The sequence below is a fragment of the Neophocaena asiaeorientalis genome, unplaced genomic scaffold, assembly GCF_003031525.2.
Source record: "Neophocaena asiaeorientalis asiaeorientalis breed wild unplaced genomic scaffold, Neophocaena_asiaeorientalis_V1.1 scaffold183, whole genome shotgun sequence".
Lineage (NCBI taxonomy): Eukaryota > Metazoa > Chordata > Mammalia > Artiodactyla > Phocoenidae > Neophocaena > Neophocaena asiaeorientalis.
In genome coordinates, this window is record NW_020175199.1 from 3,279,086 (window position 1) to 3,296,049 (window position 16,964).

The following is a 16,964-nucleotide window of genomic DNA, read 5'->3' on the forward strand; positions in this document are numbered from 1 at the left end:
ATATACATATTTAGCCTTGAATTCACCTTAAAATCATTTTTAAAAAATTTAGGCTGAGAACACTTCAGAAAGAATTTCTCAGTGTCTACTTGGGTAGACTAGAGGGAGATCAGCCAAGGGAATTCTGAGGCCCAAAAGACATAGCAAACCAAGAAAGCCTGGAAATGCCCAGCCACCTTCCTGAACAAACTCTACATAAGCAAATATATCACCAAGGAAATTCCCATTGGCACACTGTACTTAAGGAACTTTCAAGAACTTCACAGTACCTAGAAATGGTCTAATAAGAAGGCATTTGTAAGTCTTTGCTTCCTTTCTCAGGAGTCATTTTCTGTACCAAGTATTAAATAAGTTCCAGTGTGAAAACAGAAAATCCGCAGAGCTCTATTCAATAAGGACTCTGACAGGTTTTCTGTCCATTTTTCCTAAGCTGCCAGAGTTTTAAACATCAGTTACTCTCCCTCCACCCCTTCCCCCTTCCCCATCCCACTTCCCCATTTCACACTTGCTAAACAATGAATATTAAAAGAAAGATTTAGCTTTCGTGAAAAGTATGATTGAACCAAACACTTGATTGTTTTCACTTCTCTTCCTGCTATTCACCAGCAGTTCCCAGGTTTTTAAGAAAAAGAGCCCATGAACCTACGTTCCTGCCGAAGTACTAGTGTTTGATCTGGTGCGATTTTGCTTTTGACGTTCCCACTTTCCCACACGAATTCTGCAGACCACAAGTAGCTGTATTTCTTTACACAGCCAATAGAGTACGAAGCAGAGCTGTTCCTCTTCCAAGTTGGTGGTATTCTCCCTGTGCCCAATAAATGCCATTTTTAAAAAGAGCCATGCTCAAAACCTTTATAAAAGGTTAATAGATAACTTCTGAACTCACACGGGGCTGTTTTAGCCATCACATTTTGTTTTTTAAATCATGAATGTAAAAATAATTTTTTCTTTATTTAATTTATACTATGTTACCGAAAGATGCTTGCTTTTTCCTCTGACTCAGTCGATTAGTGGGTGGATTAAACGCTAGATACTCGACTGGTTATACAAGGATTAAAGGTACAGTAGTTACCTCAAGAAACTCACAGTGGTTTGAAGAATACAGACGAGAAAAGAGTTTAAATGCAGGATTATGTTGCTCTCGACGGAAGTGAGCACGCAGGGGGTTCGCACGTAAATAATAACAGTGAAGCCTTTTTCGAGACCGGGGAGAGAGAGGGAAGCCCAGGAAAGCTGGAGGTGCCTCCAGACCAAAGGTAGAGTGGACAGCACGAATGTCCACGGGGGAACGCGAGAAAGTAGGGCACCAGCCACGGTACATTCCCCCAGCTGTGCTGAGAACCACTCAGTAAAGCTCTTCAGAAGGTTTGGAAAGTCTCAAACTTAGAATAGGGGATTGTGACACTTTTACATAATGTTACAGCTGCAAATATCTGTTGCCTCTAAAGTGGAACGTGGAACATTGTTCTCTGATTATGTCAGTGTTTGGGTGGTGCCAGTTTTGGCCCCAGGCTTATTTTTCTTGGATTTCAAGTGAAGGCACCAGTCCTCCTTTTCCTGTTTCCTCTTTTATCCAGTTTGGGTGAGCTTCTTCCAAAAGTCTGTAAAGAGTATTAGAAAGTCAAGAGTGAATGACTCTTCCTGAGTCCTGTCATTAGTTTGATGGAATAGGAGCCCCTAAATAAATACTGTTCAGCATCTCGAGGGTTCTGTGCCCTTCCTGGTGCTGCTTTTGGTTCACGCCTTTCCTCTGACAAATAGGACAGGTTGATGGCCTTGCTACACAGATGCAGAGGAGGAGAAAGAGGCCGTTAGGACTCGGGACATTAACTTGTGTGCTCATAATGGATGAAAGAAAAGAATCTGGACGCACTTACACCAGCTTACGTTCTCTTAAATGTTATTTATGAAAAATGCAGCTACAGAGGATTTTTAAACCAGGGTGCAGTCTTGGTGATTCTTTTCTTGGCCATTGGGATAACCACATAGCCTGTCCATTCTGTGGTAGAGTCAATTACAAGTATCTGGTCTCATTAAATGACCTGGAAATTTTCACAAGATAGCCTTCATATTACATTCTCATGAGACAGCATTTATATAACATTTCACAGACCATTTTTCCTACCCAGAAGCAACATAAAGAAAATATTTGTCAGCCTAGGGTATTAATATTTAATGGAGAAAATGATATCATCATATGTCAGTATTCAATTTATAAACAGTTTTCATTTTAATAAATTTTTCTAAAGCTAGTCATGCGTTGGTAGTGCGTTAGAACTCTTGCATAATTTTGTAAAAAATAAAAAGACTCTATTTTAAAAAAGTGAACACTGAAGTACATAAGAGGAAAATGATATAATGTCTGGGATTTGCTTTAAAATACTTCCGCAAAGCAAAGAACAAACAGGAAGTAGGGCTGGATGAAACAAACGTAGGAAAACCTTGATAATTGCTGCATCTGTGATCAGTACACAAGGTTCAGCCCATTCCCTCCACTTTTGAGGATGTTTGAAATTTTTCATTAAGCCTGCAGATAACCATGTTGTCACATGCTAGTATATAAACTTACTCTATAGATTTTTTTTTTTTTCTTTTTTTGCGGTACGCGAGCCTCTCACTGTTGTGGCCTCTCGCATTGCGGAGCACAGGCTCCGGACGCACAGGCTCAGCGGCCATGGCTCACGAGCCCAGCCGCTCCGCGGCATGTGGGATCTTTCCGGACCGGGGCACGAACCCACGTCCCCTGCATCAGCAGGCGGACCCTCAACCACTGCGCCACCAGGGAAGCCCCTATAGATTTTTTTAAACATAGAAATTGTAGACTTACTCTTCTTGAAGTCCTAAATTGTTTCTCCAGCACGCCTGTGTGTCCTCCATCCCTCCTGTAAGATGACCACTTTCATCTTTTGCAGAGTGGCCTGACCCCACTCCATCTGGCTGCTCAAGAAGACAGAGTGAATGTGGCCGAAGTCCTAGTAAACCAGGGGGCACACGTGGACATCCAGACAAAGGTACACAAAAAGATGGTGCCCATCCAGAGTGTCATTGTGACTCCTTGTATGGAACAAATACAACTTTCTGGGGGAAAAATACATCTTCCATCATGTCTTTTGTATGCAGTATTTCAAACGTGTATCTGTACAAGGGACACCAGTGTCTCTGGTTGTGGTGTCCCAGGTGCTTTTACCTTTACTGCCCTGAATACTTTATGTAGCTGCATGTGGCTGCCTCCTGTGTTAATGCAATTTTTTTAATCCTTGTTACATCACATCTGCCCATCAAGGGCAGAGTGTGAAAGCTTGTACCTTTTTTAATTTTTGTGACTGACTTTTAAGAAATGCATACAGAAAAAGTTGTCAGTAATTGATGACTTCTAACTTTGTTCAGGCATAGTCTATGGAAGAGGATACATTAGGTTTTATTCAACTGCTACTCACTTGCTAAATTTCTTATGGTGTATATGATCGCTAGCAGCTCCTTCCCTCTCTCGGCCAAAATAGTTATCTTTTCAAAAAGAAATTTCTGATTAATCTCATAGAATGCCCCCATTTCAAACTCACATAAGACGAATGGGTGTTTTGTGTCATCATCAAAGATAGGACTTCATATCAGTCTTTCTCTGAATATTTTCTTTCAGCACTTAATTTTGTTACTCTTCATGTCAAACTTGTATCTACTTCAAAATGTAACTTTGTTTCTGTGTGTCACATTTTTGACACAAAAATGAATACTTGTTACCTATTATACTGTGAATACGAACACTTCTGTGTATAATATAGATGGATTCTGAGGTGTGTGGACAGATATTGAAGATATTAATAACATAGAAGGGTCACCAGGAATTAGCCAGGTAAAAAGGTATTGCAGGCATCAGAACCAGGCTGGATTTACCGGACGAGCACAGGAAGCAGACCTGAGTAGACTACACCCTTTGCACCGTGTTCTGACTCTCTAGGGCTGTGGCTTCTCCACCCATACTGCATTCTATTAGAAAGAATCTGCCCAAAAGAGACGTGACCAGGCAAGATCCTTTATGCTTTTTTAACTCTGTATTAAAATAGTGAAGCAAATATAATGGTCCCTGGCTGGAGTAGTCTTAGATAGAGCTGTGACCCAGGTAGCCTCCCTCACTCCCATTTCTGAAATGCCTCGTGCCCTTCAAGTCCCCATGGCCTCTTTGGTAGCCTAAGTGCCCAGTTCTCTCTATTCTGTTTCTTTCCAAATTTTTCATTCTAAAAGAACCCCTTAGCCCCGAATGCCTTCCTAGATAGCTGAATGTTTAACAGAGAAACCAGTAAAGGCAACAGTAGTGGCTGAATGGTTTCTTGTTACTTTCCATGAAAATACAAGCATTTTTCAATCTGAAAAGCTCAGACTGGATTTAGCTTATATTCTTTACTGTGCTTGTACACTTTCATCAGAAAAGAAATCTTTACTTTAGAAATTTGCAACTTCATGGTAAATAGATTCACCCTGTGTTGTTCTATTGACACACACACACACAGACTTATAAACATTTATTTGGTTCCGTCTCCCTTTATAAATGAAAAATTTGCGAAGGCAATAACAGGGTTCTGTTTCTCAGTACGTTTTATCTCAACACATCCAACATATACACCACCAAAATTCAGTCAGGGATTAAGGCAGTGATTCTCAAGGGCAGGTTGGGAGGAGAAGAAATGGTGCTGTGAACCTTCTGTTCTAGATTTGCAAAAGCAACCCCACGGTTTAAGAGTATTGGGTCTCCACCAGGGTTTCCTTCTAACCCTGTCCAACTCAGGTCACAGTCTGTAATCATTTTTGTACTCAGTATAATATTTCTGAAGCATGTACCTTTTCCTGCCCTTTACAAGTGATGTAGTTCCGTAAGCATCTCTCTGTCTCTTAAAAAAATTAGAGACAAAAAAAATCACTCTCTCATCCTTTTTCTTCTCAGCAAAGATCACAGCACCAAAAAGAAGTGAGGCTATGATTGTCCCATAGTTGAGTAGAGCAGGAGTGCAAAGAGATGGGTTGCCTGGATTTGCTTCCTAGCCTTGTAAATAAGGAGTTGATTGTATCCCATCAGCTTCCAAATTCTTCCTGGTAAAGATGACATCCCCAAGCAGCCGACAGGTAGAATGTATGGTACCATTTGAGTCACTGGCTTCAATTTTAAAATAGTAATAATTAAATTATCGGGAGCTCTTTTCTCTTGTGGGGAAGAGACCAGAACATCCTGGTAACAGCCGTGCAGCCTTCCCACTGGCCTGCTGACCCACCATATCTCCATCTCACTTTGTATTTGAAGTTCACCAAATCAGTTCAGACTAAATTGTGCGGCTGGCACAGGGTTTAATGCTCAGTGTCGTACAGCTGAAATGAAGCCACTTCTTTCGCTTTTTTTTTTTTTTTTTTTTTTTTTTTTTTTGCGGTATGCGGGCCTCTCACTGCTGTGGCCTCTCCCGTTGCGGAGCACAGGCTCCGGACGTGCAGGCTCAGTGGCCATGGCTCCCGGGCCCAGCCGCTCCGCGGCATGTGGGATCTTCCCAGACCGGGGCACGAACCCATGTCCCCTGCATCGGCAGGGGGACTCTCAACCACTGTGCCACCAGGGAAGCCCTCTTTTGCTTTTCAAAAGGAGAATCTCTGGAAACATTTTATTTAGACCACCCCAAAGCACACCAAAGCACTGATTCTCAGAGGTACTGATTAGCAAGTAAATAGTTAAATTAGCTTTCTTTTAATGTGTGTAAAATCATGAAAAATGTTTATTTGATACATAGTCATTTCACATTTGTTTCTAGAGCTCTTACTAGTTGTTCGATTCTTACCTGGGTGATACGTTCCTTGTCCTCACAGAATTCATAGTCTAGAGAGGGAGACACAACAATAAAAATGTAATAATAATAGTAAAATTTACTACTCATTTTCTCTGTGTCAGATACTGTTCTAAGCATTTACCCTTATTAATTTGTTTAATCCTTATGACTATCTTATAAGGTTGATAAAATTAGTATCCCTATTTTACAGAAACTGAGGCACAGAAAAGGAATTACTCATGTAAGGTAACATAGCTAGCTGGTCCAAAGCCTGATTTTGACCCCATGTATAAATAAATAAATTTAGAGTTATTGGCGTTAACTGAGTTATTTACAAAGGTGGGAGTATAGGAGGGGTCTATAGCTGGTTCAGCGTCACAGGAACATGAGAAAAAATTGGGGGCACGCCCCAAGATACTGCTAGATAATTAAGATGATCTCAGAGGGCCTTGATGTGCCGTGCTTACGTTTTTAATCCTGTTTGTACTGGTAAGCCTTGAGAGGTTGTAAACAGAAGATGATAAGATCAGATATCTGGTTTAGAAAGATCCTAGGAGACAATGCAAAGAAGGAGTTGGTAAAAGAGCTTGGAGCAGGGGCCATTAGAAGGCAATTGCTGAGGTCCAGATGAAGAATAGAGAAGGCCTCAAGTAAGGGGCAGATGGGATATTGGTAAACAAGAGAGAAATTGAAGAAATACTTAACAAGTACAAACAATTAGACTTGAGACCATGTGTATATAGGGACTAAGGAAAAGTGAGAAATTCAGGACGAACCTGAGGATGTGGCTCTGTAACCAGGTGACCATTCAGCGAGACAGGAAGTGAAGGAGAAGAAGCTGGTTGGAGAAACAGCACCCTGAGTTCTGTATTGGGTGTGTTGATTCCTACATGACCTAGGGGCTCTCTAGGTAGAGACAGCTAGTAAATGACTAAAGCTTTGGTCTGGGATACAGGAGGGCCGTCTGGACTAAAGATACCGATTTGGACGTGGTCAGAATAAATGTATCCGTTGAAATTGTGAATGTGGACGTGATCGTTGAGGAACAGTGTGGAGGAAATCAAAGACAAAATCCCTAGGATCAACGATATTTTAAAGTGGTTGGAGGAGGTGGAAGGAAGCAGGCCTGACTGAGGGCAGGAGGGAAATGGGGAAAGAATATGACATGGATGCCAAGTAACTGAAGACTGTCAAGGAGAGTGTGACACAGAAGAGAAAGCACTAAAACACGTGCACTGCAGTGGCACCGGGGTTATTAGAAGGCAGTCTCACTGGAGTAGTGGGGACGGTGAGATATGGGGAAAATGGAAGGGAATGGTGAATGAAAATGGGGTTTTTTTCAAGAAGCTTTAAGAGAATATAGACCCAGGAAAGGAGAGAAATATTTGAAAGGAGTGATTATTGTTTCCAAGTTTGGAAGTATGGCCGTATGTTAGTAGGCTAAGAGGAAGGTGCCAGTAGAAAGAGAAATGGTCAAAGAAGTTATAAGGGATGTCAGAAGTGGGATAGGCTGGGTTAGGGATGGAGATGACAATTGCCTTATTTTTCTTCTATCATTACGGAAATACTCTTTCATAATCTTTGACTCTTCTGTAGTCCCTGAGAGGATCTTTGTTTTGTTTTCCATTTTAACCCCACACTAATTTTGGAGGTGAACAATAAAGTAAAAAAATCACAGGAGAAATTTTTTCAACCTTTTTAGCGTGCTAAGACGTTCAACTGTAGCACCTTCAGGAAATGAGATACTGAGAGTTTATTTTCAGAGTTTGTTTTCTAAAGGAAAAATCTCTGTCTGTTACTAAATGCAACTTTTCAATCTCAATCAGTTTTATTGAAGTAAAATTATGAAAAAGCTATTTATAGAAATATCTTACAGCCTGCCATATTATTAAGTAATATTTAGTGTGACAAGAGAAAGGCATTCCCTAAAACAATAGTATCAACATAAAAAAATTTGAAAACAAAAAATTTAACTGAAATAAAATCAGGGAATAATTGTAGTTGTGAGTGGGTGTGTTCACTGAGGAAGACTATGACAAGTGCAAGGAAGGCCAAAGACAGACTCGAGAGAGCACAGGTTTAGGAGGTGAGGAAATAGTGTGGATTTCCTGCTCCCGCTTTCTCAAACTATGTTGCATAGGGAGGCACCTAACTACTGCTCAGTAAGATCTCATGCTCACGTACCATAGATCAGAAACAGCAGCCTGAATATTCCGTCTGTACCTGTTTGCTCTTCCTACACAAATACACCCTTTCAGTATTGCCTAAAGAAGATGACTTAACTTCAGCTTGTAATGATGGTATAAGTAGGCAACAGTGAAAAAAGCAAGCAAAGACTGCTCAGTTATCTGAACTATGACTGTTCCTTAGTTATTAAAGAAAGAAGAGTTGGTCTTTCCAAAATGTATTGCCACTAGTTGAAGGGAATTTCCCAAATCACATCTCTCTGGGCATGTGCAAGGTGCCATTTACCATGGGAACTTTGTGACCCTCAATGAATAGAGGAGCCCCAATTTTGGTTTCTCTGGATGAAAACTAAATCTTCCTGGCATGCATATGTATTTTTAATAAAATACTGTAGTATTTGTGGAGCAGCAAGGAGACCAATGTCTTAGAGCAGCGTGAACAAGGGAGAGACTCGTAGGAGACGAGCTCAGAGATGTAATAGATGGGAGGTGGAGAGCAGGGTCCAGACCAACCATGTCCTAACAGTCCACTATAATGACTTAGGGTTTTACTAGGAGTGACAGTGAAGCTATGAGGATGAGAAGAAACTGTACATTAAGGTACTTAGAATAATTCAATTTCTTTTAAAAATCTGATCAATACAGTAGCACAGTAGCCATTGGAAAGTGTTGCATCATTGCTTAGGCATGTTGACCAGAAACTTGAAGAGTTCCTTAATATTTAAAATTTTAAAATATTTTCTGTAATCTTTTGGTTTGGGATCAGTCCTCTGCCACTAACACTGGGAATAATGTTACTTCAGTCAATTAAGCTAATTGTACTGAGAACTGGTAGGAGAAAACTGTTTTCATGCCTCCCTCCCTAAGCAGCATTCTGATTCCTAACACAGTATCCTGAGTTCCTCAGTACCAAGAAAGAACCCTGCAAAGCAGGCAGGTGAATTCTGGTCCCCAAAATGGGATACCCTTCATCGTGCATGAAGCAGCTTTAGGGGTCCTAAGTCAGACTCATATACATGTGGTTACGGTGAGCTTATCAACAGGGTCTGGTCAGTGTGGCTGCACTTACAGTTCAGTTCATGGAATAGAATCTAACCAGAGTCAGTTCTTTAGGGCAGCACATCCCTGCTGAGGTGTCTTCACCTTCCACAATCAGCTGTGTTCCGGACGTCCCCTTTTCAAATTCAAATACACCCATTTGCTGGAGTGTCTTAGTTAGTTTAGGCTGCTATAACAAGAATACTATAGCCTGGACAAACCTTTATTTCTCAGAGTTCTGGAGGTTGGGAAATCCAAGATCAAGGTGCTGGTAGCAGGTAGAAAAGAGAAGAGGCAGGCTGTCTCCTTTCTCTTCTTATAAGGGCACTAATCCCATTCATGAGGGCTCCACCCTCATGACCAAATTACCTGCCAAAGTTTCCATCTCTAAATACCATTACACTGGGATTAGGGTTTCAGCATACAACTTTTAGGGGATACAAACATTCAGTCTGTAGCACAGAGTCACCATAAAGACACACTAATGCCATCACATACAAGATGCAGACACTTGAAAACATGGACCCTTGACCCATGACCATTTAGAAATATTAAAAGTCTGTGCTCTCCCTTTCAGTGATCTGGTGCTGCCAGTGTCATCGTAAACAGAGATTGGCCATGGGCACTGAAATTGTGTGGTGGAGTCTGTTACATTATGGCCATCTAGAAAAAATATCTGGAATATCCTTTTTAAAAAAAATAATTATCTAGAATATATGTGTGTGTGTATCTATATATACGTACACATACATACACACACGATATATTTTTTAATAGATGGAATTTATAGCCCCTCAGGGGTCAGTGGATATTAATTGGAGAAGCAATCCATTGCTTTGTCTAAATGAGTGGTTTTCAAAGTGTGGGGCTCTACCTAGGTAGGCAGAAGACTTTAACTAGAGCATCTATTGCTAGACCAAGTTCATATATCGCAGACCTCCTGAACTCACACCAGCCTCTCCTGCTTCAGTGTTTCTATCCTTCCTGTCTCCGTCATGCATTCTGATCATCATCTACTGCTTTCATGATCACTTAACCACTTCACATTTTTTAACCTCAATTTTATGCCTTGAGAGAGTAGAGTGTTGAATAAATGCTAGTCCATGTCTGTCCATTGAGCACGCTTCTGACCCTCTGCAAGAAGCCACTGGATCCTTCTGTCTAGGCTGTCGTTCCATCTTTTCGTCCTATCTTGAAAAGTTGTTATGGAAATAAAATGAGCCGATGCTAGAGTGAGCACTTTGGGACATTTAGTAACTATTTCCATGTGAGGTGGTATTGTTATTTATACCTTAGATTAGCTCTGTCAATGACATTTGTTTTATATAGGGGAAAAAAAACGCTTTCTGCCTCGTTAAGAAAGGTTATTTCTTAATAAAGTTTATATATATATAATTACAGATGGGATACACACCACTACATGTGGGCTGCCACTATGGAAACATCAAGATTGTTAACTTCCTGCTCCAGCATTCTGCAAAAGTGAATGCCAAAACAAAGGTAAACTCCTTTCTCCTTTGTATCTACCAAGTCATTGATCTCGTGTCCAAGGAAGTAAGAGTCTTTTCTTCCATCTTCCTTCTACAGAATGGGTATACGCCGTTACACCAAGCAGCTCAACAGGGACACACGCATATAATCAATGTCTTGCTTCAGAACAATGCCTCCCCCAATGAACTCACTGTGGTAAGAGCAAAGGGCCAGCTAAGTGATGAGGGGGGAGCTGGGCCTGGGTGCTGGTGCCTTCTTACATTTTTATTGGACAGGTTTGCTCTTTGACTTTCTATGTTTAGTAGGCATAAACAGAGCATTCAGTAGAATGAAGGGAAAAGGACAATAACTGTATTGTTGTGAGTTGTCCAGAGACAGAGATGTGATTAATGTTTCCCACGTAAAAACTACAAATCGGGCTTCCCTGGTGGCGCAGTGGTTCAGAGTCCGCCTGCCGGTGCAGGGGACACGGGTTCGTGCCCCGGTTCCAGGAGGATGCCGCGTGCCGCGGAGCGGCTGGGCCCGTGAGACATGGCCACTGGGCCTGCGCACCTGGAGCCTGTGCTCTGCAACGGGAGAGGCCACAACAGTGAGGGGCCCGCATACCGAAAAAAACAAAAAACAAAAAAAAACTACAAACCCACTACTACCCAGTAGGGAGTACAAACATAAGAAGAAGCACGTGTTTGTTTCCTTGATTACATAAAACATTAAAAAGCCTCTCGGATTCCGTGTGTAGCAGCCCAGACTCTGCTCTATGAGTAGGGACAGGTTAGGTGGGTTTTGTGCAAGGTATGTCTTTAATGAAACAGCGTTTTGGGTATGACAGTGGGAAAGGACTGGTGAGACACTCACCTTACGTTTGTAAAGGCAAACGTGTGGAAACACACAGGCGCTGAGACACGTGGAATGACTTGTAATTCCTTGACCATGTTTCCCTCTTCCCAGAATGGGAACACTGCCCTGGCCATTGCCCGGAGGCTTGGCTACATCTCAGTGGTGGACACCCTGAAGGTGGTAACTGAAGAGACTGTGACCACGACTGTGAGTAGTGGATGCCAGACCTTGTAACCCCGTTACCCCAAGAGCCAGTTCTCAGACTGTAGATTTTTCCAGGCTTTGGGGAGATGAACCTTTTTTCCTCCATTCAGAAACTAAGCACCGTATTTCCAAATGCTGTCACCTCCTTGATGGCAGTCAGCAAAGCAAAACTCTCATTTCTGATGGGAAGAAAAATTCAAAACACTAAAAATACCTTTTCAAAAGTTATACCTTTCAAAAAGCTACAGAGGTTTTAGTTCCATAGAAAGCTGAATGTATTTCTTTATTTTGATATAAAAAACTTTTTTAATGAGATGTTTTGACATCTTTCTTTGACAGTGCAAGAAAGATGAAAACCCTAAGTTGGTTCTTTAAAATATTTTAACTCACAAATGATAATGGGTACATTGTCATCATTATTGTAAACATATTTTGGCCTTGTTAGAGAAACACTAGAGGTGGCTTCCAAATTAGTTTTTCCCACCACGCTCGCTTCTCTTCCATTCACCTATTGGAGTTTTCCTAGGAAAAACAATCACTTCTTTGGAACCCCGTCTGGTGCCTTTGAACTCCATCAGGATTTGGTAACTTTGGAATCAATAGCAGATACTGCCCCATGTCAGAGGTTTACTTGAGTTATTCCTGACTGCGTGACTCAACACACAGGCCCGAGACTGAGTCCGTACAGTGTCAGTTTAGGACTCTGCAGCACTTGGAAGTATCAGCTGTGCTTCCTTTTCTCATATGCCACCTTCCAACACGAAGAAGGCATAGTTCACGTCTGCAGTCTGGATATACAGTGCTTCGTACAAAACACCATGGCTCGAAGGACTCTGTTGCTACCTGCCGGTTGAGTTATTTGGCTGTGTACAGGTTTTAGAAGCTAAAACTTCAGCCTGCTGATCACAAAAGAGAAATGTTGTAATTTGCAAAAGAGAAAACAGTAGCTTTAATGGACTAGAGCAATGGTTGTCAGCCAGGGCACGTCTCTAACTTTAAGATATAGCTGGAATAGAAATTAATTCCTACATATTGCTTTCATATACCTCTTGAGTATTTCATCATCTTAAAATCTATCATTAAATTCTCGAGAAGAGAGTTTAAATAAATAATGTTTATTAACCTTAATTTTATAGATATGCCATGTAACTCTCTTGAGAGTAGGAAAGGAGAGAAGGACAAGGTATTAAATAACAACCAAGTGTCACCATGCTATAAAAGACTTGAAGTCACTGAAATAAATACGTGAAACCTCTGTTTCAATGTTAGAGAATTGAAGATGGTATAATAGTTCAAAATATAAATCTTATTTGATTAAATGTCAATGATTTTCTCACCTGTTAGGAAAGTTCAAAATGTTTCTTTGATATCAAAAAGAGCTTTAGGAGAAAATAAAGTTACAGACAGGGAAAGTAAAGTTACAGCCTCAGGAAGTGGACTGAGAGAAAAGGGTTTTAGGGCTCCAGTTCCTAGTGAAAGAATGTGCACGGGAGTCATGCCATTTCTCACTCAACATCATCAGCTGACTTGCTAGGTGACTTTCTGCCAGACAGAAAAGATTACTCATGCTAACAGGAAGGTCCAGTTTGCCTGGTGAAGTAAATGAGGCTTCCGCCAGATGAAACGCTCACATTGACTAGAAAAGAGGCCATTGAAGTCCCTAAGACCTAGTCCAGCACTGTGGTATTTGAGACTTTATTTCAAGCGGAGACACCACCTTGTCAGCCCTGCCTTTGCAGTTGCCTGTCATCTAGCTCAGAGAGGACTGACGGGATTCAGGGTGGGGTGTGTGCCCTTAAGCTAACCAAGCACAGTGCAGCCGCCCGCAGGTGGGTCTCTGTTCAGACGTTATGGAAGCCCCAGCGACCGTTGTCTCCTTAAGCAGGCATCAGTTCTTCAGCAGCCTTAAAAAGAACACTGCATCTTTGATAGGAGTGCCATGTTGGATGTGGCAATTCTGAGAAAGATGCTTTAGTTAATGACATTACAATCACGGCAGAGGAGGAAACTGAGTGGCTAGGAGCGGCTATCCAAAAGATACGAATTAAGCTATTTAAATTGCATTGTTTAAAATTCCCTCAGTAGCAACGAGCAGAGTACTTCTATCACTCAGATGTTGGTTTCTAACAGCCTTCTCTAATGGAGGGAACCAGGGCTCCTTGGAGAAATGACAAAATCTACAACTGGGGCAGGAAATATACAAGATGAGCCTGCAACCTCTGGTAGTGCCAAAAAGTAAGGCCCTCCCTGTAAAGAAATAAATAAACATACATACACAAAATGATGGGACGTGTTAAAGGGACACGGGAAGCCACTGAAAGACTTCCCAATGGCCAAAGCCAGAACAATTTGAACCAAAGAAATAAAATGGTATCGGGGTATAGTGCAAAGTATAAAATATATATCCGTGAGTTTATTACTGATACGGATGAATGATTGAATGACTATGGAGGAAGAGGCAGATTTCTCAGGCAAAAGAATTCCGAATAATTTACGAAAATACTTTCCCCTCCAAGAGGTGGCTCACGATTCCCCACTGCTCAAGTGTGTCTGAGTGTAGTAACTTCCCTGGCAAGAAAACAGTGTGGAGAGCAGGGGAAATAGAGTAGATTACAGGGGAGAAAGCTGGCCAACACTGCTTCAGCCACATGACCAAGTACAATGTCAACCCTGGTGAATCATGTTGACAGTATATGCCCTTGATGTGACGTAACGAAAATGACATTTTACCGCAGTGGACTTCCTCCCCAAAACATATAACCCCAGTCTAATCAATGAGAAAAACATGAGACGAATCTCAATTAAGGGACATTCTACAAAATACCTGACCAGTTCACCCCAAAACTGTCAAGGTCATTAAAAACAAGGAAAGTCTGAGAAACTTAGCCATAGGAGCCTAAGGAGATTGACAACGAAAGATAACATGGTATCCTGGATGGGATGCTAGCACTGAAAAAGGATATTTGGCAAAAGCTAAGGAAATCTGAATAAAACATAGACTTTAATTAATAATAATAAATCAATATTGGTTCATGAATTGTGACAAAGGTACCATGCTAATATGTGTTAATCATAGGGAAAACTGGGTGAACACTCTCTACTATCCTCGCAATTCTTCTGTAAATCTAAAACTGTTCTAATATAAAATATTCATTTTTTGAAAATGTTCAATGACAGTATTACATGCTGGAAAAAATGCAAAATAATGCTTTACTTCAACATGACTTGTACCATTAGTCTTTTATACGCTCAGATTAAAAGAGGATTCATTTTAAAACTAAAACATATCAAGTCATTAATATTTTCAAACAAGTAATACCGTCAGTGTTCTTTGGATGGATACAATCTATCTAGGCGAAAAGTCATCAAAGAGCAATTAAAAGATTCAGTATAGCCTTTGCTCTGTCATACTGTATACCATTCTCTAAAATTTTGTGGCAGTTAAAATTATCCTGCAAATGCATTACCTCTAAAATATTTTCTGCAAACACATGGTTGTAAAAGTTATTGGAATCTCAATATTGTGATTTATTCTAGAAATTAAACATACACATAGGAAGGGAAAACGAGAAGGGGCTGGCTTGGCACAAGCAATAAAGACAGGCTTCTTGCCAATCATTTGGCTTATCATCAGCTGAGACTTTTAGTGGGATGGGGTGGCAGATCCATGAAGACCGTGAAGAAGTATAGCATTGAACTAAGGGAGGCAGTATCTCTCTCCTTTTTTTCCTTTGAAAAGCTTTATTGCGGACCTAAAGCTTTTAAGCTGGTGCGCTTTGCCCCTAGAATTCTTTCACCTTGTATTCGTTCTCTGCCATGTATATGATGAGGAACTTAGTGCTATGAAGGCATAATTTTGATGTCGTTTTGTATGAGGGGGCCTTCAAGATATTCAACACACAAATCCCACAGTAAACCAACAGATTAATTCAGGAAGAAATGAATAGTCTCAGTAAAATATCCTGTCTGCTCATACTAAAATGACTGCTTTCTTTGTTACTAGACTGTCATAGAGAAGCACAAAATGAATGTTCCAGAAACGATGAATGAAGTTCTTGACATGTCTGATGATGAAGGTATGAAAACCTCCTTTGAGTTCGTAGTAACAAAGAGTGACTTTGTATTTTTTTCCTGAAGAAAATTCATTGCAAAATGTTTTTAGAAGCATTAATATGTTTCGTTGTAGTATCAAGAGCATGCATTTTTCACACTTACATTGTTCACTTAAATCATGCAGTTCGTAAAGCCAACGCCCCTGAAATGCTCAGTGATGGCGAATATATCTCAGATGTTGAAGAAGGTATTTGTGAATTTTTATTGTGATAAAATTTAACTACCAGCTTTATCTTTCATTTCTTATCTTTGAAATGTAACCCTTCCTTGAGTTACTAACTTTTCATTTTATCTTGCAATCATTAATTGACGTATCATTTAAACAACATGTATTTGGTATCACTGACTGTCTTCTTTTAGCCTCTTTGAATCCCCTCTCCTTGAACGCATTTGTCAATTTGAAAATGCAAGTGTTACTAACTATCTGGATTACTTTCTTACTATTTGTTTCTATTAAGCATAAAAATTGTTTTTATTGTTTACATTTGAAAATCTAGATAGTAAAATCTGATTAATATTCATATCTAAAATATTTTTTTAATAAGAGAGGGTTTATAAGGGAAGGGATCAAATGCCCATTCTAAGACGTACTCTAAGCTTTGCAGTGAAAGTTGCTTTTGAACTTGAACTCATAATGAAACCTCAACCCGAACAAAACTGCTTTCAAAATGTAAGTTTTCAATATTGATTTCATGAAAGAGACAAATTATAGATGACTGTAGCTATTCTTCATATGCTTAAAAGAAACTACTAGTTTTCTGCCTTACTTAAAAATCAGTGCGTATGACCAGGTCATGTTATGTAGTTATATTAACGAATGACATCCTTATTGTTCTTTGGAAAACTAGCATTTTTACAGTAAATAAATATGATAAAGATGGCAAATTTTTGGCCTTTTTACTGAAATAATGAAATGTTTACTTAGAGTAGAATTTATATTATATTTATGTTTCTTTTCTCTATCATTTGACTCTCCCAGTGTTCTGATTGCTTCTCCATTTTCCGTCTCTCATGTTGTATTTTTCTCTTGGATCAGTCTTAGTGCAGCTAGTCTTTCTCTGCCTCTGGGTTGTCTGTATTGTAATTACCGGTTCCTTCTTTGATTTGTCCAGATTTCGTTGGAAACCTAAATAGTGGGAAAGCCTACCTGATCCAAAGTCACTTTAGCTTTTTCAGTTCCAATGACTGCCAAGTGTAAGTGCGTTGTAGCCAGGGATTGCCTGCCTAGGAGAGCTAATGTCTTGGTGGTCATTTAGGGACCTGAAAGTACCTGTCACATTGTTTGTAAATGTTG

General features: G+C 40.3%; 1 protein-coding gene across 3 annotated transcripts in view; it reads left to right on the plus strand.

Moving 5' to 3' along the window:
- Window positions 1-16,964, plus strand: part of ANK3 (ankyrin 3) — a 221,425-nt gene that overhangs the window by 85,071 nt on the left and 119,390 nt on the right. For all 3 annotated transcript variants that reach the window (XM_024765198.1, XM_024765201.1, XM_024765200.1), the window contains 6 exons: window positions 2,913-3,011; window positions 10,427-10,525; window positions 10,613-10,711; window positions 11,465-11,560; window positions 15,561-15,633; window positions 15,795-15,857. In XM_024765198.1, coding sequence (XP_024620966.1) covers window positions 2,913-3,011; window positions 10,427-10,525; window positions 10,613-10,711; window positions 11,465-11,560; window positions 15,561-15,633; window positions 15,795-15,857 — 529 coding nt within the window. The remainder of the gene's footprint in view (window positions 1-2,912; window positions 3,012-10,426; window positions 10,526-10,612; window positions 10,712-11,464; window positions 11,561-15,560; window positions 15,634-15,794; window positions 15,858-16,964) is intronic.